Source organism: Mustela nivalis, assembly GCF_964662115.1.
Source record: "Mustela nivalis genome assembly, chromosome: 3".
Classification (NCBI taxonomy): Eukaryota; Metazoa; Chordata; class Mammalia; order Carnivora; family Mustelidae; genus Mustela; species Mustela nivalis.
This window is the reverse complement of record NC_139022.1, coordinates 77,068,293-77,091,983: the sequence shown is the minus strand read 5'-3', so window position 1 is coordinate 77,091,983 and position 23,691 is coordinate 77,068,293. Positions and strand designations below refer to the sequence as shown.

Sequence of the window (23,691 nt, the reverse complement as noted above, 5' to 3'; positions counted from 1 at the left end):
GGTAATTTGTTCTGGCAGCGATAGAAAATGAATACAGTGTTAAATATTATTTTCCTTCATTCACATTTAAATCAAGAAAGATAAAACCAAAGTTATTAAAATAATGGACCCATTTCAGACTTACACACACTTTTTGAGGAAGTCTATCCTAATCACCCCCAAATGCCTCTCACTATTTCTTTATTTCTCCTTAGCACTTATGTATCCAATTTACATCACTTATCATTTGTTGCTACTTATTTTATTACTGTGTTAATATCACTTCCTGGGCACACAGTTTTTCCTCTCATTCAAAAAGCTCTTCAGAAGCAGGGGTCATTCCCTAGATATTTGCTGCCAGAGGTAACAGACTTCAGTTTATAAATGCCTGATTATTAACATCTTACGTTATGGATTAATTACACGGGAGACCACATACTCAGCTTTCTTCTCAGAAATGTTTTTATAAAAGTTTTATTTCAGTCTTATACAGAAGTATCCTCAAGCCCCTAAAAAAATCTGACCAGACTAGTAAATATCTAGAAAGGGGACTTACTACACTTTAATTCCACTGGATATGTCCCCCAAAATTTCACGAGGTTTTATGTTTTTCCGAACTTTCTTGGTTGACTATTTTGAGAAAGTCGTAAGGATTTCTCCATGTAGATTGCAAGACTAGGGAAGTGAGGTGGAAAGATGTCTGGTCTGCAGGGGGAAAAAAGTGAGTCTAGACATCCTCAAATCTCAAACAGACCTGGGTACTGAGCAGGCTCTGGTGTGCAGGAGGGACTCCGTGGAGGGTCTAGTCTATTTTGTGTTGAGTGTCAGAATCAGCACAGACCTCTGAATCAACTAGAATTACAAGACTACTCTTGGAGGGCCAAGGCTAAAATTTCTAGGCTGTACCAGAATTAAAGAAAAGGAAGGAAATAAGTGGTCGGTTGGAGACAAGAGGATTTGGTCTCATCATAATCCTGGGGGAAAAGAGAAAAGCTGATGTGTAAATAGGGTTCTGGGCCAGTAAGTACATAGTGTTGTGGAGAAGGGAGTGCCGGGCGGCAGCTGGCCCCGGCCACATGCTCTTCTCCCAGAGGCAGGGCTGCTCTGCCCTTCAAGTCCGCTTCTGTCATCTGGCTCTGGGAAGCCTTAAAAAAGTTGCTTACTCTCATTTCTCCAAACATAAAATTGGGGCAGTGGGATTTGTCATTTCTGTGTAGCCCAGGCCTGTGGTAAGGATTAATTAGTGTTTTTAAAGGGCTGTGGGTTTGGTGTGGTTTATTTATTTTCTCAGGATGAAAGCCAGTATGCCAGCACCAAGTGTTAACAACGAGGGTTTGATGTATGTTACTTGAGATGCGCTGTGTGAAGTGGGATGGTTGGGTTATAAGGCTTCGGGGACTGCCTTTGGCATCAAAAAGGCCACATTTCCAAACACACTTTAGTGCTCCCCAAAGCGAAGGGGGCAGAAGAAAAGCCTTTGAAAATTAAAAAGGGGCAAAGTCACCTGAGTTTAGGCTCTGCGACCAAGGGCACATACTAAGCTACACGAAGGAACATTTGATGAGCCGCTTAATGACAAATATTAGCAGGTAGAGGGGACCCAGAATTCTGCTAACTTGGTGACAAGCTGCAAAATGAGCTCCCATATTCAATAAGGACAAGGGACGCTAGCAGAGGCCATCAGGGTCTGCTCACATACTAGCTTGGCCACCACACCACAGGTGGGCATGGGGCAGAGACACAAGTGCGGCCCCAAGTCCCACTCACTGAAGACCCAGCAGCTTTCCAGATAGGAAAGTCTCATGAGAACACTTTGGGCTGGTTTTCTTTTTGTTAGTTAGTTTGTTAAGATTTTATTTGTTTGTGTGTGTGTGTGTGTGTGTGTGTGTGTGTGTGTGTGTGTGTGAGAGAGAGAGAGACAGAGAGAGAGAGAGAGTTCAAGCAGGGGGAGCAGCAGGCAGAGGGAGAAGCGGGATCCCCACTGAGCAAGGTGCCCCATGCAGGACTCAATCCCAGGACCCTGGGATCATGACCTGAGCTGAAGGTATCAGATGCTTAACTTACTAGCCACCCACGTGTCTCCAGGCTGGTTTTCAAAAGTCTATCTTTATGGCTTCATTCCTGATTAGGGAAGTGAGATGTGCTCATTACTAAAACTTACAACTGGAGAACTACATAAAACAGAAAGTGCAGACACCCCTCTCCCAATCCCAGTAGCCAGAACATAATTATTATGAACTCTTTTTGGGACATATTTACCAGACACAGATATAATTGTCTTCAATTTACAAGCAAGGAAAAGGATAACTCAGAGAACTTATCCACAAGCTTATAGGGAGTAAGTCAAAGCTGGAATTGAAACCCAGACTTAAGGACACCCCAGAACTCTGAATGTTCCACTAGGCTACACGCCCTGTCCCCACACTCCACACCATCCTGCAGTGGAATTACTACAGGGCTCTGTAGGACTTGCATAACCGTCTTTACACACAGAAGCTGCTGTCACTCACACAGTCAGGTTGTATATGAAACTGGAAGTTAGTCACAGCTAGACCCATTTTTCCAGACACATGTAAGTGTGTAATGCTCTAGTGACACTTGAGTGGGTGGCTGTAACACACATCGGGACGTCCCTTTTGCCCAAATCCCTTGCAGAACAGAAAACAAAGAGACTCTTTAAATTAGGAGGACATGACTTGTGTATGAGGCTCGAACCTGGAAAGCCCTGAATTCTGGGTCTCTTATTTACTAGCTGTGTGTGACCATTGCCTCAGTTTCCCCTTCCAGATTATAAAGAGGAGGGACAAACTGATTGCCTTCTAATTTCTGGTATTCTGTGCATGGAGAGCAATGCAAGGTGGTGGGCTTCACGCATCCCCCAAACTTTTCTTATTCTGCTCAATGTCTAATTTCAGGCTGAAGGGCAGAAGGTTGCTACTTCACCAATATGCCCAGAAAGAAATGAATGTGCTTTGAAAATAAAGTATGATATCATTGCTCTTGCTAGATTTATTCTAATTAAATGAGTGGGTGACAGCCAACTTGAATGATTAATTTATTAGCAGGCGTTCTTTCAGTGTGTACAAATCTCCACAACAAAAGGGATTGAGAGGAACACCTGGGTGGCTCAGCAGGTTAAGCACTGCACTCTTTTTTTTTTTTTTTTTTTTAAGATTTTATATATTTATTTGACACAGAGAGAGAGAGAGAGAGATCACAAGTAGGCAGAGAGAGAGGGGGAAGCAGGCTCCCTGCTGAGCAGAGCGCCCGATGCGGGGCTCCATCCCAGGACCCTGAGACCATGCCCCGAGCCGAAGGCAGAGGCCTAACCCACTGAGCCACCCAGGCACCCTAGCATCGCACTCTTGATTGTCGCCCAGGTCAGGATCCCTGGGTTGTAAGATCGAACCCCGCCTGCATCAGGCTCCACGGTGGGTATAAAACGTGCTTGAGATTCTCTCTCCCTCTCCCCCTCCTCTCCATCTCCCTCCTCCCACCAGTAAACAAAGCAGTGGGGGATTGAAAGGGTTACAGATGAAATCTCGCCCACCTTGGAACTGACAGCTCTGGATGGGTAAAACACAGGAATATAAATGACCACGCATGAGGTGGCAAGAGCTCAGTGTCCTAGGATGCTCCAGAAAAGCTCAAGACACTCCAGTTTGGAGGGGCCAGGCAGAGCTTCATGGAGGAGCAGTGATGCAAACTGGTCCCTAGAGAAGTGTCAGAAAAGCACAAGAAGAGGACGGGGGCTGAAGGTGGGCACTGCAACCATGCTGAGGGGTCGTGTAAGCTGAATGACGGAGGTTGTAGCTCAGGCGTCTACACGAGGCTGTGGGCAGCTGGGGATCATGGATAGCTGGCAAGCTGGGAAGGGACAGGCCATGTCCATGGCCTCTTCCAGACCAGCTTCTAACAAAACTTAAAGTCTAACTGATCTCCAGTACCTACATCAGTACCTAGCTTGTACCTGCTGACGAAATCGTCTCAGAAATGGACTAAATGTTGCTGTACAGAGGAAACAGGAAGGCGCGCCGAGCACGCAAACCTGGACAGCTCTTAGATCTCGTGTACAGAATTGGCAATTTTACCACAGAAAATGAGTGTGCGAGAGAGAGGGAGGGAAAGACTCTTCTTTTACTCTGTAATCAAGAGCAGAAATAACATCTCATTATAACTTTTAAAGAAAGGAGGCCTTTTAAGTGAAATAGTAACAAAGCTGTACAGAAACACTTTGAAGACTTGGCCTTTGGTGGTGTGGAAACTGCTAACATCTGTCAGTGCCCTTCGTCTATGACCAAGCTCCTACCAGAAGAATCTGAGCGCTTTGTAGGCACGCACGTGTGTCAGGTGTATATGTATACATCATACAGCCAGATGTATGAGAGTCATACAACCAGATGTATGAGAGAATTCTAACGATACACAGAATGTCACATCTGAAATCCGAGGTGAGTTGTGGTCTCAGATGGTGTGGGCTCATCACTTCAGAACAGCGCATGTCAAGCCTGCTGCGTGTGGGATGGGTGTATATATTTTCTCTAAGGCAAACTAACCCCTCTGAAATTAGTTGTCCTCGTGGTCTGAGGCATGCTGGCTAGAACCTGAGGGCGTTTGGAGCAGAGGCTCCTCAGAAGCCTGTTGAGCTAGGCTCACACCTGCAGAATCTCAGGGCCTAACTGGAATCTCGGCTGCTCCCTACCACTTCAGAGAGTTCCAGGCTTCCCATGAATTAGCTTAAAGGGCATCATCCCTGTCCCTAAGGCTCTCACAGGTCTCCTCCACTGACTACCCTGTACTGCTCAAGAAGGACACTGAGTCTAGGTTAGCCTACTAGAAAGAAATATTTATTTATTTTTAAAGATTTTATTTATTTATTTGAGAGACAGACATAGAGAGAGAGAGAACACAAGCAGGAGGAACGGGAAGAAGCAGAGGGAGAAGGAGACTCCCTGCTGAGCAGGGAGCCGGATGTGGGGCTCGATCCCAGAACCCTGAAATCATGACCTGAGCCGAAGTTAGACGCTTAGCTGACCGAGCCACCCAGGCTCCCCTAGAAAGAAGTATTTTAAAGACACAGGGGAATAAATAATTCTTAGAATCTATTCTTAGAAAGGAAGGAGGGAAGAGAAAAAGGTACTATCTGAACAGAATCCAAAACGTGTCTGTCCAAGGTTACCTCAGAACAAAGCCTTTAAAGATGAATAGAAAGTTTCCTCAAAGCACACAGGAAAGCAATTACAGCCCACAGGTCTGACGCTGGCCATGGGGGTGAGGGTTGACGTGGAGATAAAAGCAGAGCTAGAGACGGGGCATGGAGAGGACAGTGAGCAATGAAACAATGCAAGGGAACTTGCCAAGAATGGAACACAAAGAAAGAGAAGAGCAAGAAGCAGCAGGGCCCTGGACTCCAAGGGGAAGTGAGGCTGAGCCAAGTGCACAGGCAGGGACTTTAGAAGTATTTCATAATGCTTAAGAATTCATGAACCTTCTTGAAACACTTAGTGATTAATAATATTCTATGGTTAAAAAAATAAGTTCTGATATCCTCATGTCTTATCCAATAAAATTTTATTTATCTGGTAATATTGAAATAAAATAAAATTGTAAATTTATTTTCCTGATAATTAAAAAAGAAGAAGAAGAAGAAGAAGAAGAAGAGGAAGAAGAAGAAGAAGAAGAAGTAGTAGTATATATACTCGTCTCTCATAGAGATCTAGCAAAGGGACTGAAGAGAGGGAGGGGAAATCCCACATCCTCCCTTCTGGCTGCAGGCAAGCATGAGAGTGGGCATTTACAAACTGGATAGGTAGTTTCAAACATCTGTATAGGATAATGTTTTTTGTTTTTTTTTTTTTTTTTAAGTCTACCTTTTTTTTTTTTTTTTTTAAGGATTTTATTTATTTATTTGACAGAGAGAAATTACAAGTACACTGAGAGGCAGGCAGAGAGAGAGAAGGAAGCAGGCTCCCTGCCGAGCAGAGAGCCCGATGCGGGACTCGATCCCAGGACCCTGAGATCATGACCTGAGCCGAAGGCAGTGGCTTAACCCACTGAGCCACCCAGGCGCCCTGTATAGGATAATGTTAATGGTCACCAGCCACTTCCTAATTTTAAATTATTTTTTTTTAGGAACAAAATATAAGCTGTAAGTTCAGGGATTAAAGGTGGGTGTGAATTGCCATCGGGAGATACCTTTAGGTTCAGGAAAGGCTAAGAGACAGTAAGACAATGACTTTAACCTGATGATCTACTATCATTCATTAAGAAGGATTTGGCGAGAAATGACCATGATGGTGGGCTCTGGGCTGTGCACTGGGGATATGGCAGTAAATGAAAAAGATATAGACCCTGGCCTCGTGAATTTCTAGGCTCTTCTTTGGTTTTGCATTTTGTAACACATATTTTTAATTGTGGTAAAAAAAAAAATACAAAATTTACCATTTTAACTGTTCTTAAGTGTCCGGTTCAATGGTATAAGTACATTCACATGGCTGTGCAACCTGCACCACATCCCCCCACTGAACTCTCTTCATCTTGCAAAATTGAAACTACAGCCATTAAACACAAACTCCCCATCTCGCCCCCTCCAACCTCTGGCAGCCCTTTTTCTACTCTCTGTCTCTATAAATTTTGACTGTATGTACCGCATTAAATGGAATCCTGCAGTATTTGTCTTTTTGTGACTGGCTTATTTCACAAGTGTTCTGAAGGTTCATCCACAGTGTACCGTGTGCCAGAATTTCCTTCCTCTTTAACGCTAAACAGTAGCGCATGGTATGTGCATACCACATTTTATTTATCCTTTTGTCCCACCAGCTGTGCATTCCCACTTTACATGCCCACCAATGCGCCTAAGTGGTGCCATTTCTCCACATCCTCACCAACACTTGTTATTTTCCTTCCTTTTTTTCTTTCTTCCTTTCTTTTTTTACTTTTCATAGTAGCCATCCTAGTGGGTGTGAGCTGTGGTTCTTTGAGTCTGTTTCTGCTTTACTGCAGAATCTCCTGGTCTGTGGGAAATGCTACAACCTTGGTGCGTGTCTTTGTCTGTCCCGGTCTTCTGAGAATATCTTTAGTATTCATAGCCAACCTACAATGTACCAAGGGTCTGCGGCCATGAAAAAAGACTGAACTCCACCAGTAGAGGGGACGCCCTGTACTCTTAGAGTAAGAGGGAGGGGGTAAAGCTGCTCTACCCCAAAAGGCCAGCTTCTGAGAGGATGTGGTACTACTTAGAAGATAGGGCTCTGCCAGGAAATGTCTAATGCTTGTTCCTCTGAATCATGATAGGATGAGACATTGGTCTACAACCCCCAACAAGACCCACTAAAGGGGAGAGGGCAGACGGAAAAGTGGATTGATGCAGTGATGTTTTAGAATGGGGAACAGAAAAGTGGGCAGGATGTAGTAATAACGAAATCCTACAATTCAAATTACTCTAGCACTTATAATGTTTCTAACATTCTCACTTGTATTTATCCGTGTACAACGACACCTTTGGCTACGTCACTGCTTAGTAATGAGCGCGGGGTGGAAAAGGAGAGAAACTGAGTCAGCAGCTTTGCTCCTTTGAGGTCTTATTTATATAAGGACCCACAGAATGTTGAAGGTGGAAGGGACCTGAGACACCATTTAATTCAATCTTTGCTTCACAGGTGAGGAAACTGGTAAAGTGGTTGTTGGGAAGGTAGAGATGGGATGTCACCCTCCTGTGCTCTAGTAAGGACAAACAATCTAGGAAGTGTTGGAGTTAGAAACCAAAGACACCGTCCTGGGATAACACTGACTCAACGGTCAATCTGTAATTTACACTCTAGATTGGCTGCTAAATGATTTTATTCCGCAAAGCCTCTAGAACATATTCATAAAACATACGCTATAAATAGGATTCACAGACTTGGTTGTTGTCCTATAAATACAAATTTTCTTAGAGCTAGATTTCATCCACCCCACCCCCAAATTAACTGCCTATTAAAGGAAATGGGCTGGCAGCATCCTCCTATGAAGCAGGGTTCCCCCAAAGATAGCTCTCCTTATTTTAGCTTCTATTGCACAGTGGATGGAAATGAATATAAGAACTGGGGAGAAAAGCTTGAGGTGTTGTATACAAGGTGGCGGGAGGGGCACTTTGCTGCTTGCAGGCAGAGACAGAAGTGAATGCAGACCAACAATGAATGTGGTCGTGTGTTGACGCCAACAGCAGACAATGTCCCTCATTATAAGCAGGAGTCAGAGCAAGAGTCCTGGTTGGCAGGGAGGGCCAACAGTGAGGTCTGGAGTAGGCTTCAGGGAGGGGCTGGGGGCTGCAGAAGGCCAGAAAAATGTCCTTGAACTTGGGACAGCAGTAAAGGGTCATTGTAAGTCCATAATTCAATATTTGGGAAACTGAGTTGAAGAAAAGTCGAGGGACTTGTTTAAGGCCTTATAATCTATGGGTGGCAAAAGTAAAATGATTCTCTCTTCTGATTTCCGTGCCCTCCTTTAACTTTTATATGGGAGAAAACTTGTGCCCGTGCTGGGACTGAGCTGGGGCCCCGTGGGAAGATCGCAAAAACCAGAGCAGGTTGTGCTAGAAGCCCAGCAGCCAGCAGTGCCGTGGCTGGGTTACACGGAAATACAGAACTCAAGCTCCCAGTTTTGTTTGTTTTCTTTCTTTCTTCCTTCCTCCCTCTCTCTTACCCTCCCTATTCCCTCCTCCCTCCCTCCCTCCCTTCCAAGAGAAAAAGCACGCACCTGCAAGTGGTGGGGAGGAGCAGAGGCAGAGGGAGAGAGAGAATGTTAAGCAGACTCCAGCTGAGCATGGAACCCAATATGAGGCTCCATCTCACGATCCTGAGAGCATGACCTGGGCCCAAATCAAGATTCACACACCTAACCAACTGAGCCACCCAGGCACCACCTCCCTCACCCCCCACAGCTTCTGATGCTAAGAAAAATTCAGCTTGGTAAGTGGAAGGCCTTTCTTTCATAGATGGAACTCGGTAAGGCCAGCTGACAACCATTACAATGTGTGCAGCCTCTTCAGTGCCTCCTTGGATGTCATACCGGGTTTCTCAGGGCATTAAACTACCTAGAAGTTTCACAAACCCTTCCTGCCTCTCCTCTTTCCTTCTGGCCACCCCTGGAAATTCTGGGATCACTGGTTAAGAATCACTGCTCTAGTGAGCCAATTATAGACTAGAATGTGTCACACCCCTTTGGTGTGCGGGGGCACAGAAAAGGTTAGAAACCACGGAGGTCGTGGCCACCGTAAGTAGTCATGGGTCTGTGCTCCTCCTACACAGCTGATCCAATTACTGCCCAGCACCTGCCACAACAATCCTTCTAGACTACTAGAAATACAAAGCAAACTCACAAGTAATTTTAAATTCTCTATCAACCACATAGAATTCTCTATCCACATAGAATTCTCTATCAACCCACAAAGGGAAAAGGAAACATGGGAAATTAATAATAAATTTAATTCAACATATCAAAAATATTGCCATTTCAATGAGTATAAGTATATATTATGATATATTTCACATTTTCCTACTAAGTCATCACAATCTGATGTGTATTTTATACTTGCAGCACATCTAAATTCACAATTAGCTACATTTCAAGTGTTTAAAAGCCACCTATGGCTAGTGGCTACCAAACACACCTACAACCACCCTGCCTCTCTCACTGACATGTGAGAGAAATAGCAGTTTCTCCATACTATATCCATCCCGACCTGCCTCAGGCCGTTTTCTTTCCACTTGGGTGCTAATTCTATCCCAGCAATCTTCCATTTAGTCAAGAAATCATCACTGAGGGCCTACCCACTGCTGGGTATTCATGTTAACTTACAAGGATGAAAAGATAAATAAGACACAGATCCTGACTTCCAGGAGCTCTCACCGTGGTGGGAAATGAAGGCACATACAAGAGAATTTGCTGAAGGCTCTACACACAGATACACACAAAAGGCTGCTGAGGAAGGATATTCTGGGGTTCCAAGAAGCATTCGCATACATGGGACATTTATGTTGAGTTTTAAGGGATGGAGAAAAATCGTGGAAGGGCAGGGAAAGGTGTTTCAGCCACAGAGAAAAGCATATTCAAGACAAAACAGGATGATCTGCATGTGTCTAGCAGGGCAAGGACTGGCTGGAGGTGGCTGGTGCGGAGAGCAGGGGCTCAAGTGCCCATTGACACACAACCAGTGTGAGGTTGTTGTCTGCGCAGGGAAACCCCGGGGCAAGTTGCGGCACAGACTGGAGAGGACAAAGTCAGGAAAGCCTGAACGACAGAATGAAGGAAAGAAGGGTGTGGCCATATGTCTAGAAAAGAAGGAATGTCAGCGCCCAAGGGAATGAATGAAATGGAAGAGCCCTGTTCCTGTGAAGAGTCTTCAGATGACGCTTAATGAGGGAGGCAGGACAAAGGGCCTAAAAGCTAAGGCTTTCCAGACCCAAACTCACCAGGCTAGGGTTCACAGGGCTACTAGCATGGAATTTAAACAGGACTATTACAATCTGTTGTGATCTGAGAGCCAAAATGGCTTCTTTCCTTGAAGAAAGAATGAACCTATTGCTTAACTTAGGCAAAACACAAAATCAAGCCAAATGACTTCGAGGATTGCTAGGGGAGCCACACTTGGGATACGCAGGTGCTGGGCAGCACCTGGCCAGCTCCACTGCACGATGTGGCGGCTTATCTGATCTTGGGTTCCCTGAAGGCGGCTCTGGAGCTCTCACGTGAGAAGACAGCAACAACAACAACATGACATTCCCAGGGAGGAGGAGCCATGAGAGCCTATGGTAAAGTGGAAGCAGGGAGATGGAATGGCGTGACGGTCATATAGCCAGTAAGTGCAGAGAGAAAAACAGCATCTACTCTCCAGGGCACCAAAGTGACAGCGAGGTCAGCAGAACTGGTATTACGCAGAACTGTTTGTCCTGAGCGCAAACTCAGGAAAAGGATCCTAGAAAAGGATGAAGTGAGGCTGGAGACACACTAGGCCATAAAATGTCTTCGGGAGCTAAAGCGATTGAATTTAGTAGCAATAAATGAGGTACTCACATGGTGAAATATCCACAAAGTTCGGGTCAATATTATGCAGCAGCTCCATTCTGGGGGATGGGCTTCCTTCGCTAGAAGAGAATTTTTTAGGAAACATTAATTTCCTCTCTTAAATTAAGATGATGACTTTTAATACTTCCTTCCCTTGTACTTATAGGAAATAACAAGCTTGCCAATTAACAACTTTGTTATGAATTCAGAGATCTCTAAAGTCTGTAGTTGGTGCATCTTTAACTCATTATTATTTGTCTACATTATAGTAATGACTGAACATCTAATAAAATGGTCAGTGTCAAGCATATGACAATTAAACGATACTCTTAACTGCGACCCTTTGCAATACATGTTGTGGCTGTATTTATGCATGATCGTTCTTTACAAAGCGGAAATGAGAGGGGCACCTGGATGGCTCAGTCGGTTAAGCATCTGCCTTCGGCTTCGGTCATGATCCCAGGTTCCTGGGATCGAGCCCCACATCGGGTTCCCTGCCCAGTGGGGAGCCTGCTACTCCTTCTTCCTCTGCCTGCCTCTCTGCCTACTTGTGCTATCTCTATGTCAAATAAATAAAACCTTTAAAAATTTTTTAAAGAAAGGGGGAAAGAGAACTCAAGTCATTCTGTGTATACTTCACATTAACCGTTCAGGGGAGATGAGGACAGAACATCTACCAGGACAGTGGCATCAATACTACAGTCACAACCTATGTTAATGGTGAAAAGAAACTTGGGGATCACAGTCCAACCCCTTATGATATGAGGAAGGCAGACAAAGGTATTGGCCAAATATTAGATCATGTGACTCTCAAAATAGTGTTCTGAAAAAATTGGGAGCATTAGGGCACCTGGGTGGCTCAGTCGGTTAAGCGTCTGACTCTTGATTTTGGCTCAGGTCATGATCTGGAGGTCATGGGATCCAGGCCCGCATTGGGCTCTGTGCTCAGTGTGGAGTCTCCTTCAGTTTCTCACTCCCTCTCCCTCCTGCTCATTCTCTCTCTCTCAAATAAATAAAATCTTCAAAAAAAATTGGGAACATTACCATCACCAAATGTATGTGGGGTGTACATGATGTACCCAGGACATTTTGCTAGTATACACTCAGCCTTATGTAAAAAATAATTTTAGATGTTGGGAGAGTACTAAGGACTGCTTGATAACCTAATAAAAGGTTGCAAAGTACTATTAACACTGTAGGATTTGTATACACCTGAAAAACCATTAAGGTCCCTGATGTAACCATGAGGACATGTTTTCAGGTGACCCAGTATCCACACCTCAAAATCACAGGTAGCTGTCTTCAGCAGTGGCTTGGGATTTCAAGTCCAGAAAATTTTAAAAAATCTGGGTTGTAATTGGCCATGTTATATTCACCAAGAAAAAAATTTTAAAACAAAATCTAATTTTAAAAAACCCCCAAACTTCAACTACATCACCATTATACTACAAAATAAAGATTTTTTTAAAGTGTGGGTGGGCGGTGCACAGAGGGAGAGGGAGAGCAAGAATCTTAAGCAGGCTCCACACCCAGCGGAGGCAGACTCAGGGCTTGGTCGCACAACCCTAAGATCATGAACTGGTCCAAAATCAAGTCAGATGCTTAACCAACTTAGCTACCCAGCACCCCCCAAATAAAGTTAATTCTAATAGTAAAAAAAGGTAAGAAGAATATGATCGCAGAAAAACATGACAGCTCTTCAAACTGAATGTATTTAACTTTTGTATGCTTTCAGATTTCCTTGCTCTTCTCTACTCCATAAAACACCCTAATTAGAGAGTGGGAGGGAATCCACAGGGATGCCCCTAGTCCTGGGGGCACAGGATGCAGCACTGTTGGGGAGGGGGCATATTTCCCAGGAATTTTCTCATTTTCTTCTTGAGGCAATTATCTGATTATGATGAAGACTGCCAACGAGTCCAATTTGACAGGAACTAGGATTTGATTCCAGAAGCTCTGAACGCAAGAAGGGATGATTAGCAAACAAAATGCTGAATGTGAGAAAATCCAAACAGGATGTTGATGATGCAGATGGGGTCTAATTTGTGGGTTTAATGCAAATAGAGTTAAGATCTGGATGATAATAACAGCGAGTAAGTCAGGAGGGGAAATCAGAATGAATGCATTCTATGAAGTTTTCACATTGTTCAGAAGTTAATACTACTAATGAAATATAGGTTCAGCTAAGTAAAATTTGCAGGTTAAAATTCTGGCTCAGTGAGTTAAAGCCTCTGCCTTCGGCTCAGGTCATGACCTCAAGGTCCTGGGATTAAGGCCTGCATCAGGCTCTCTGCTTCTCCTCTCCCTCTGCCTGCCTCTCTGCCTACTTGTGATGTCTCTCTGTCAAATAAATAAATAGTCTTTAAAAAAAAAATAAAAAGAATTACTTATTTTTAAATTTATTTTAGAGAAAGACAGCAAACAGGGGGAGGGGTGAGGGACAGAAAGAATCCTGAAGTAGACTCCCCACTAAGCATGGAGCCTGACATGGGGCTTGGTTTCAGGACCCAGAGATCATGACCCAAAGTGAAACCAAGAGTTGACTTGCCCAACTAACTGAGCTCCCAAATTCCCGAGGTCTCTGGTCCATTTTAAGTTAATTTTTGTGTGTGCTGTGAGGTAGGGATCCAATTTCATTCTTTTGCATTGGATATCCACTTATTCCAGTACCATTTATTGTGAAGATTATGCCTTCCCAATTGAATTATCTTGATACCTTTGTCACATATGCAGCTGATGCTAACACACAGCTCAGGGTGAGAATCGCTAATCCTGAGCCTTGTTCTGTGAAATCAACACATTTGATTATATGTTCTAAATTCTTCGTTTTCTTCTAGAGAGGAAAAGATGGGTGACTAGCTCCTAGGACACTAAGGTAATGAGTCCATGTATAATTACAATGGCTTCCCCTTGAAAGGAAGTCCTAGTTCCTCAGAAAGAGGAGAACCATTGATAACTTCCTACAATCAGTCCCTTTAACTTGCCTCTGTATAGGGATATAAGTACTTTGAACATATCTCTTTTTGCATATGATACAATTTCTTCCTGCACTGAAGTGAGATGGGGAAAAAAAAACCCACTTTGCCTGTTTGTGACAGTTTTCAACAACATCAACTGTGTGATCATAATCTTACAAATAAACAGTGGCTTCATCAAACTCATAAATGCTTATGGGACTCATTATTGCTCTATTATACCAGGTATTAGCTTCTATCTTCTATACATACCTATGCATTTATAGGTAATGCTACCAATACTGCAGCATTTCATGATTATTTGTATATTATACTGTTCCCAAGTCATATTTCCATATAACAAAAGTACTAGAAAGTGGACACTGAGCTCTTTTAGTAATTTATGGTCCTCCTCCCAACCAGTTCTAAAGGCCTCACTCTCTCACATGCAGTCCTGCACTGTCTTTAATGGCACAGGCTTTCAGGGTCTGCATCTCAAGTCCACAAGGTTATATAAACTAGAGCCTTTCTTCTTCACCAGCAGAATGTGGATAAAAGTATCCGATTCTCCAGAATTGTTAGGAGAATTAAATGAGGCAGTGTACATAAAGCACACCGACATAAAGTTTGGTATAGAGTATGTGCTGAATAAGCCGACAGCTTAAAAACAAGAACAACTTTTATTGCAAAATGTGGATCCTCATTCTACAGACATGGAAATAACATAACCAAAATTACAAGACTATAACCCGAGACACAGATTTAAGAATAATATGTAGAGGGGCTCCTGGGTGGCTCAGTGGGTTAAAGCCTCTGCCTTCGGCTCAGGTCATGATCCCAGGGTCCTGAAATCGAGCCCCGAGTTGGGCTCTCTGCTCAGTGGGGAGCCTGCTTCCCTTCCTCTCTCTCTGCCTGCCTCTCTGCCTACTTGTGATCTCTCTCTGTCAAATAAATAAATAAAATATTTTTTTAAAAAAGAATAATATGTAGATACAAGGAGACATTAATATTCCCATCCATTCTTCTTGCTGGCAATAATTCCCCTCATGAAATATACTGGTGTAGTTATAACTTTAATTTCTTTTGTTTTTTTTAATGCACTGCTATGTTTATTGCAAAGTTAATTACAATAGCTGAATTATGGAAGCAATCCAACGTCCATCAATAAATGAATTGATAAGGAAGACAATTTATCTATATCTATATACACACACACATATTTCAGTCAATGAAATATTAGTCATAAAAATGAATAAAAGCTCACTTTTTAGAATATGGATGAATTCAGAGAGCATAATGCTAAGTGAAGCAAACCAGTCAGAGAAAGACATACCATATGCTTTTTTAAAAATTAATTTATTTATTTTCAGAAAAAACAGTATTCATTTTTTTTTCACCACACCCAGTGCTCCATGCAATCCGTGCCCTCTATAATACCCACCACCTGGTACCCCAATCTCCTACCCCCCCATCACTTCAAACCCCTCAGATTGTTTTTCAGAGTCCCTAGTCTCTCATGATTCACCTCCCCTTCCAATTTACCCCAACTCCCTTCTCTTCTCTAACACCCCTTGTCCTCCATGCTATTTGTTATGCCATTGCACTCCTGGGTATTTACCCCAAAGATAACTTTAATTTCTAAGACATGTTACAATATTCCCTTCCATGTGAGAGTCTCATTTTAGAAATGTGTGTCAAATATAGCTAAGTCACACAGTCTACTCACCATGAACTGCATATAAAAAAGATACAGCATCATCTGTTATCCAGGGATTTTCCCCTATTTTTCAGATGTGGTATAGTTTGCTGTACAAGCAACACTATCTTTGTTAGACTGTGGATTCCATTTGTGGCGTTTAAATCTCTGAATGATGACGGATGATGTTCATGGGAAATGATTTTCCAACAATGATACAAGTTAATGCAATGACCTTGTTTTATTACCACAAGGTAGCATGGGTTTTTACTATGGCAAATGTTCGGGCTCCAGAGTGATAGGAACAAAGCAGTGTGTTCTAATTAGTTTCTTTCTTCTCTTTCTTTCTTTTTAAAAAATCTTATTTATTTATTTTGCAGAGAGAGAGAGACAGCAAGAGAGGGAACACAAGCAGGGGGAGTGGGGGAGGGAGAAGCAGGCTTCCAGCCTAGCAGGGAGCCAGATGTGGGGCTCGATCCCCAGACCCTGGGATCATGACCTGAGCCGAAGGCAGATGCTTAACAACTGGGCTACAGAGGCGCCCCTCCAATAAGCTTCTGAAGGTAGGCAACTATGGGACTGTTCAAGGATCCTTATTGCACGATGCTCACTAGACACCCAGCTTAAATGAATGACAATGGCAAGGAGTAGGCAAATAAATACGTAAAGAAAAAGAACTACAACATGTTGTTCACATTGACCACTAAGGACAGAAAGCCATCTCTAAACCGGTGAAATGGGCAGGTTTCATCCATGCCCATAACAACTACACTGGAGTGATCTGGGGGTTTCCTTGTTTTGGCCAGGTATTAATGAGCATTGATTATGTGCCACGTATCATTTTAAATGCTTTGCCCATATTATCATATTGAATCCTTGACACTGCGACACAGGTATAACATAGGCACAGACCAGTTAAGTGACTTACAGGATCATGTGGTTGAACAGGGGATGGAATTGGCTTTGAAACTCGGGCAGAGTTTCAGACTGACTCCTGAATTCCTCACTTCTAGCCACTATTTAAATTTGTCTTCTTAGCAAGATGCAGACATGGCCTCAGTTTCTCCTTGAATGTCCTACATTTCCATTCATTCAGCTTATCTTTAAGACTCCATTACCAAATATCTCTAGTAACTTCAAATGCCTCTATTAACAAGAGACAGAATCCTTTTCTCCATCTTCTTCTCTTACAAACGTGTATAAAATGGTATACAGTTAAATATCTTTTTAAAAAATATTTTACTTATTTATTCATCAGAGAGAGAGAGTGAGTGAGCACAAGCAGGGGGAGGAGCAGGCTTCCCATCAAGCAGGGAGCCCAGTGTGGGGCTCAAACCCAGTACACCAGGATCATGACCAGAGTCGAAGGCAGATGTTTAACCCACTGAGCCAGGCATCCCCAAGTTAATTAACTTTGATGACATTTTAGTATTCAATATTAATTGACCTCAAATTTCATATTCTCTGGATTAGCTTTAAAAATAATAGGGCAAGAAGACACTGATCAGTAACTAGTTTCCAATATGTTATAAATATTTTCTCAAAGTCTACAGTTTCAGACACTGAGATCACAGCCCTGTCCATTTATAAATAGAGTTTCCAGTTTTTGACTTTCATTTTCCAACTAGTTGAAGGGTGGGGCAATAAAATATTTCCCATAAATAAATGAAATGCTTTTATATCCCATATTCATTTTACAATGAGCTGCTGGCCATCTGTCATAAAAGACACACCCTAAAAAGCAGTATCAAATTTTCAGAAACAGAAATAGCCATGATGATATTTTCTGAGAAGAAATTTTGGGAAAAAAAAAAAGTTACTGATTAAAAAATTCACAATATGGTGAGTGCTGTGAAGTGTGTAAGCCTGACAATGCACAGACCTGTAACCCGGGGCAAATAATACATTATATGTTGATAAAAATAATTTTTAAAAAATTCAAGACACACCCAGAGTAATGTCCATCCTGTCATCTCTTCATGAGCAATGTCATCATTGTTACTATCTTCATCTCAAGCTACTGAGTCATGACTGTGTTCCAGGCACTGTGCTGGGTGTTTTATACATACTCTTCACTAAACCCTCACCTAAGTGCCTATGAGTTAGGTAGTTACATTTTACACAGGAAGGAACTAACAGATGCAACTGTTAAGTAACTTGCCCAAGGTCACACAAATAATAAATGGGGAGGATAAGATTTGAATCAGATCTAACCACAGAGTTCACATTTTTTAGCCATTATACAATTGATCCTCCAACAATGTAAGGGTTAGGGGCGCTGACCCCCTGGGCAGTCAAAAATCCATGTACAAGTTTTGACTCCCCCCAAAACTAACTATTAGTAGCTTACTACTGATCAGAACCCTTACCGATAACATAAACAGTGGATTAACATATATTTTTAATGTTATGTGTATTATATACTGTGTTCCTACAATCATGTAAACTAGAAAAAAAGAAATGCCATTATGAAAATCGTAAGGAAGGGCACCTGGATGCCTCAGTGGGTTAAGCCTCTGCTTTTGGCTCAGGTCATGATCTCAGGGTCTTGTGATCGAGCCCCACATCGGGCTCTCTGCTCGGCGGGGAGCCTGCTTCCCTCCTCCCGCCTGCCTCTCTGTGATCTCTCTGCCTCTCTGTGATCTCTCTCTCTGTCAAATAAATAAGTAAAATCTTAAAAAAAAAAAAAAAGAAAACCATAAGGAAATACATTTACTGTACTATACTGTATTTGTATTAAAAAATCCATGTATAAGTGGACGCAGACAGTTTCAAACCTGTGTTGTTCAAGGGTCAGTGTACCAGTGAAATTCCTGGTGGGGCTTCTTTTCCTTGTTATGTGGGTTCAGGTGATATAAGGTTTCTGTAAATCTCATGCTCCTTGAAAAGCCATTTTAACATGCAAACATAACCATGAATAAAGAGTTTAGGCATGGAAATTATAAGATTTTGACTAAATTTGGTGAGGAAATATATAACTTAAATTCATTTGACATAGAGTTATATATGGAGAGATTATTTTCATGGATATTTTTATTAAGAAATCTTATTAAATTTTTAAAGTAGGCTACTTAAGAAATAAGTAGTATTAAGAATAACTGAATCACTCCCTTAAGTATAGTCTTTTCCTATTCATTACTGAAAAATAATTAGTAGGACTTCTGGGTTAGTATCAGGGCAAACTAGCAAGGCCTAATATGCCTTTCTTCCAATTTCTATGATAATACCCATGAAGAATTACAAAAAGATGAAAACTGGCAAGAGCGCTGGAAACTAAAGAGAAGACCAGATGCCAAAGTCTCCAGGGGATTTTCACTAATGCCAGTGTTGAAGAGATTAACAACACATTCTTGGATTCTACCATAAGAATCAAAACCTGATCCCAAAGAAAACAGAAAAAAGACAGATTCGCTTTGTCTACTTCTAGCTATGGGACTCCGAGGTTGCCCTAAAGAAAAAAGGGTCAATGATCTCCTAAGAGCTGTCTTCAGAACTAGCCCATCAGGTTTTTCTTCCTTCACTCCCAACTACATCCCCCTCTATGTCCACCCAGGCAGCAAACACTAGACTACACAAGAGGAAACAGAAGAAACGAGGCATAACATGTAGTATCCTTGCATGAGAGGTCACCTAACCAAAAAACCAAAAAAACAAAAAACAACAACAAAAAAAAACAAAACCCAAATCTGAACCAACCCTTAGAGCGCTACATATTGCGGACTTAGGGTAGAAGCTCTCTCTCTCTCTTTTTTTTTTAAAGACATTTATTTGAGAGAGAGAGAGAGAGCACGCGCACAAGCGGTAGAGAAGGGGCAGAGGCAGAGGGAGAGGCAGACTCCCGTTGAGCAGGAAGCCCGATGCGGGACTCAATCCCAGGACCCCCAAGACCATAACCTGAGCTAAATGCAGACACTTCACTGACTGAGCCACCCAGGTGCCCCAGTGTAGAAGCTGTTTTATAAAAAAGGTTGGTAAAGTAGAGAATTAAAAAAAAAAAAATACATCATTCCTTAAATATTTTGCTTTGACTTAAAAACACATACCTATTCAGATGGCAGTCTTTGAATGCAGGGCTACTGGTTAGAATACTCTACCATCCTTATTTCGTCAACCATACTTACAATGCTTCTTTATAGTTCCTACGGCTTTTAAAAAAAAACTTTTTATTTAAATTCAATTTAGCTAATATACACTCTATTATTAGTTTCAGGGATAGAATGTAGTGATTCATCAGTTGCATGTAACACCCTAGTGCTGTTTTTCTTAAACTGGAGAAGAGCCTAAGAACATGTGACTTTCCAGATTTCCACAAAAAAAATGGTGGCCATCTAAATTTTAATCTCTCTACATATTCTCTTTAGAAACCATATGGAAAAGGAAGGGTGACTCAATCAGTTAAGTGTCTGCCTTTGGCTCAGGTCATGATCCCAAGGTCCTGGGATCAAGCCCCACATCAGGCTTCTTGCTCAGTGAGGAGCCTGCTTATCTCTCTCTCTCCCTTTCTCTCTCGCCTAAGCCTACAACATAAGTGGGAGACAGAACATGTTTAAACCCTGAGAGGTTGTGAGGAAATAATCATCTGAGACCTGAAGAGTCAGTGCGAGTGTCAACCAGGGCAGAGTCAGGCTGGCGTCATGCAAAAGAGGATGAGGGGGCACAAGAGGGGAAGGACTCAGACTGTACCTGGTAAATTAAACCCCAGGGATAGAGGATTGAGATACAGGTCGACACCAAGTGGATCAGAGGACTGGCCCCCGGGGAAGTCCAAGGGGAGGGCTTGGACAGTGCGTAGGACAAGAGTGATGGTCTCAGGTGGTAGCAATCTTACAGGAGCAGTTGAAGAACAAGTGTCTTGCAGAAAGTGAATGGTAAAGGGGAAAAAGGAAGAGGCAAAGATCAGGGTCCTACTGACACAACCTAGTATCAGACCAGAAAAGGGCAACGTTTATTTTAAAAAGTGCACTTTGCTATAGCAGTAGAAGAAGGTGTTCTTGAACTAAGAACTAAATTATACTCTCAAAAGCCCACCCCCTTAGAATGCCTGCTATTACAGGTCCAGGAAAAGCTGACATATGAAAACACGAACAGCAAAAGCATCTAAATAAAGTTACCATAGGAGTTTAAAAAAGAGGAGATGAGAATTCAAAATTTTTGGCAAATGAAAACATTGCCCCCATTATGTCAAAAAGAAAGAAAGAAAGAAAGAAGAATAAAAAGCACCAAAATGCAGAAGAAAACTGTTACATGTTATTTCAACATGAATTAAACACAGTTAAATCAGCAACTGCCAATATAAAAAAAAAAAATGAGTCAAAAAATTTTAAACTCTGACACTGAACTAAGAAACTAAAAGAAAAGACAAAAATCTCAGAAAGGAAGGGATAGTATGTATATATATCCCAGCATGTATAACTGAAAGTATATGAGGCATATAGAGAATAAAAATGAAAAGAGAGAAGATAATTCAGAATAAAGAAAAGGATCAGAGAGAAACAGAAATAAAAAACATGTAAATAAGATTCAGTAATATTTATAATTGCAGTCCCTGAGAAAGAAACACAACAGTGAAATATAATATTTAAAACTATAGTTCAAAAGTCTCTGAAATAAAAGATCTGAATTAACAGATTGAAAGAATTCACTGTATATCTAAGAATTTACAGGGTTCCCTTCGAGACAGAGCTAGTAAAAGTCTTAGGCTTTAAATCATAATAATAATAAAAATCTTCTGAGCCTCCAGGCAAAAAGACGAAGTCACTTGAAAAAAATCAAATCAAATCATGTTGACATTAAATGTATCAACAGCATCATAAAAAGCAAATAAAAATGGGGTAATATTTTTAAGAAATTCAAGGAAAGAAAGTCTGAGACAAGGATTTCATATCAGTTGAACTGTTTTCAATTATGTTGTAGAAAATGCTTTAATAAATAGTTAAGAATTCAAAGAATCCTGAGAAATCTATTAAAGAATTAATTCTTCCTACTAAGAGATAATTGAGAACATTTTAGAAATTCAGAAGTGGTTAGCATGGAATATATTTATGTAGATCTAAGAACAAAACAAAATTGTGAATAAGGACAGAAGAACAGTATTCTATATATTGTATGTTCTGACCAGGTAGAAATCATACAACTAAGAATAAGACTGGAAGAAACACACAAAAGCACTGAGTTAAATACACTACTTAATTTCCTTATCGGTAATAGGTAGGAGTCAAAGATGCCATTGGAAGCTCACAAACCAAATAGCATAACCTAAGTAAAAAAGGAGGGCTAAGGGGCGCCTGGGTGGCTCAGTGGGTTAAAGCCTCTTCCTTCGGCTCAGGTCATGGTCCCAGGGTCCTGGGATTGAGCCTCGCATCGGGCTCTCTGCTCAGCGGGGAGCCTGCTTCCTCCTCTCTCTCTGCCTGCCTCTCTACCTGCTTGTGATCTCTGTCAAATAAATAAATAAAATCTTAAAAAAAAAAAAGGGCTAAGAGAATTATATACAGATCCTCTAATAAACCCACTTTAAATTGAAAATATAATACAGTGAAAATTCATTTAATATACCCAACCTATGGAACACCATAGCCTAGCCCATCTCAAATGTGCTCAGAACACTCATATTAGCCTCAGATGAGGGCAGATCATCTAACACAAGCCTATCTTATAATAAAGTGTTAAATATCTTATATAATTTAATAAATACTGTACTGCAGGTGAAAAATAGAATAGCTGTCAACATATTGGTTGTTAACCCTCATGACCACAGGGCGGCCTAGGAGCTGTGGCTTGCTAGGAGCTCTCTTGCAGCATCACAAGAGAGATCATACCGTATATTACTACACTGGGAAAAGAGCAAAAGCCAGACTTTGATGTATGGTTTCTACTGAATGCGTATCACTTTTGCACCCTCACAAAGTCAAAATCATAAATCAGGGACAATGTGTAAAAATATTAGGATAGGGCGCCTGGGTGGCTCAGTGGGTTAAACCTCTGCCTTCGACTCAGGTCATGATCTTGGGGTCCTGGAATCGAGCTCCACTTCGGGCTTTCTGCTCAGCGGGGAGCTTGCTTCCCCCTCTCTCTGCCCATCTCTCTGTCTACTTGTGATCGCTCTCTCTCTGTGTCAAATATATAAATAAAATCTTAAAAAAAAAGATAATTAGGATAAAGGGGAACACTAGAAGAGCACACAAATCATTCTAAATATTAAAAGAACTAAAAAATCAAAGGTCAAAGATAAGAATAAGTATAACATAAAACGATACAACAAAGGTAGGGATAAAAATACCAGTCATAGCAATATACATCAACTCATCTACCAAAACAAAATATTTTCTGACTGGATCACCAAGAAAAGCCCAACAGTATACCTAACAAGTATAGAAACGCATTCTTTTCAATTCAGGGGCAGGGACAACAACAAAGATCATATGTAGAGCCAAGGTCAAATTCAAAAGCACTCAATAATATAAAGTATGTCCTCCGACCACACGGAACGGAACTAAAAATCAATAACTACAGAAAACCCAATGTATTTATAAATTAACACACTTCTAAACACTTAGGTCAGAGAAGAAATCATTTGTACCATCCCCACTGTTATATCTACCACTAATTTTGACATAAATTCTACCTTGTCAGATACCAAGATTAGAATCTCAGTTTTCTTTTTTTTTTTTTTTAAAGATTTTATTTATTTATTTGACAGAGAGAGATCACAAATAGGCATAGAGGCAGGCAGAGAGAGAGAGAGGAGGAAGCAGGCTCCCTGCTGAGCAGAGAGCCCGATGCGGGACTCGATCCAAGGACCCTGAGATCATGACCTGAGCCGAAGGCAGCGGCTTAACCCACTGAGCCACCCAGGCGCCCTCAGTTTTCTTTTTGTTTGCAGGCAAACTCTTACTTTATTGTAATGGTGCTTACCAGAAGACAATAAAGCAATTGAACAGAATCTTGAGGAGAAGAGATTTGGCAAGAATTGTCAGATTATTATTTATGTTTGAAGATAATAGATATTTCATATGGAAAGAT

The 23,691-nt window shown here is 41.7% G+C and overlaps 1 protein-coding gene across 2 annotated transcripts in view; it reads right to left on the bottom strand.

Annotated features, from left to right (window-relative positions):
* ARSB (arylsulfatase B) overlaps positions 1-23,691 on the bottom strand; it is a 170,332-nt gene that overhangs the window by 52,751 nt on the left and 93,890 nt on the right. Inside the window, exons 6-7 of one of the 2 annotated variants that reach the window (XR_014310136.1) lie at positions 9,011-11,102; positions 7,801-8,940 (exon numbers count right to left, since the gene is read on the bottom strand). Coding sequence is in view for 1 of the 2 variants with exons in the window: in XM_082724787.1 (XP_082580913.1) it covers positions 11,032-11,102 (71 nt within the window). In the remaining variant the exon portion in view is untranslated. Of the gene's footprint in view, positions 1-7,800; positions 8,941-9,010; positions 11,103-23,691 lie in introns of those variants that run through there. The other variant, XM_082724787.1, reaches the window with a different exon arrangement.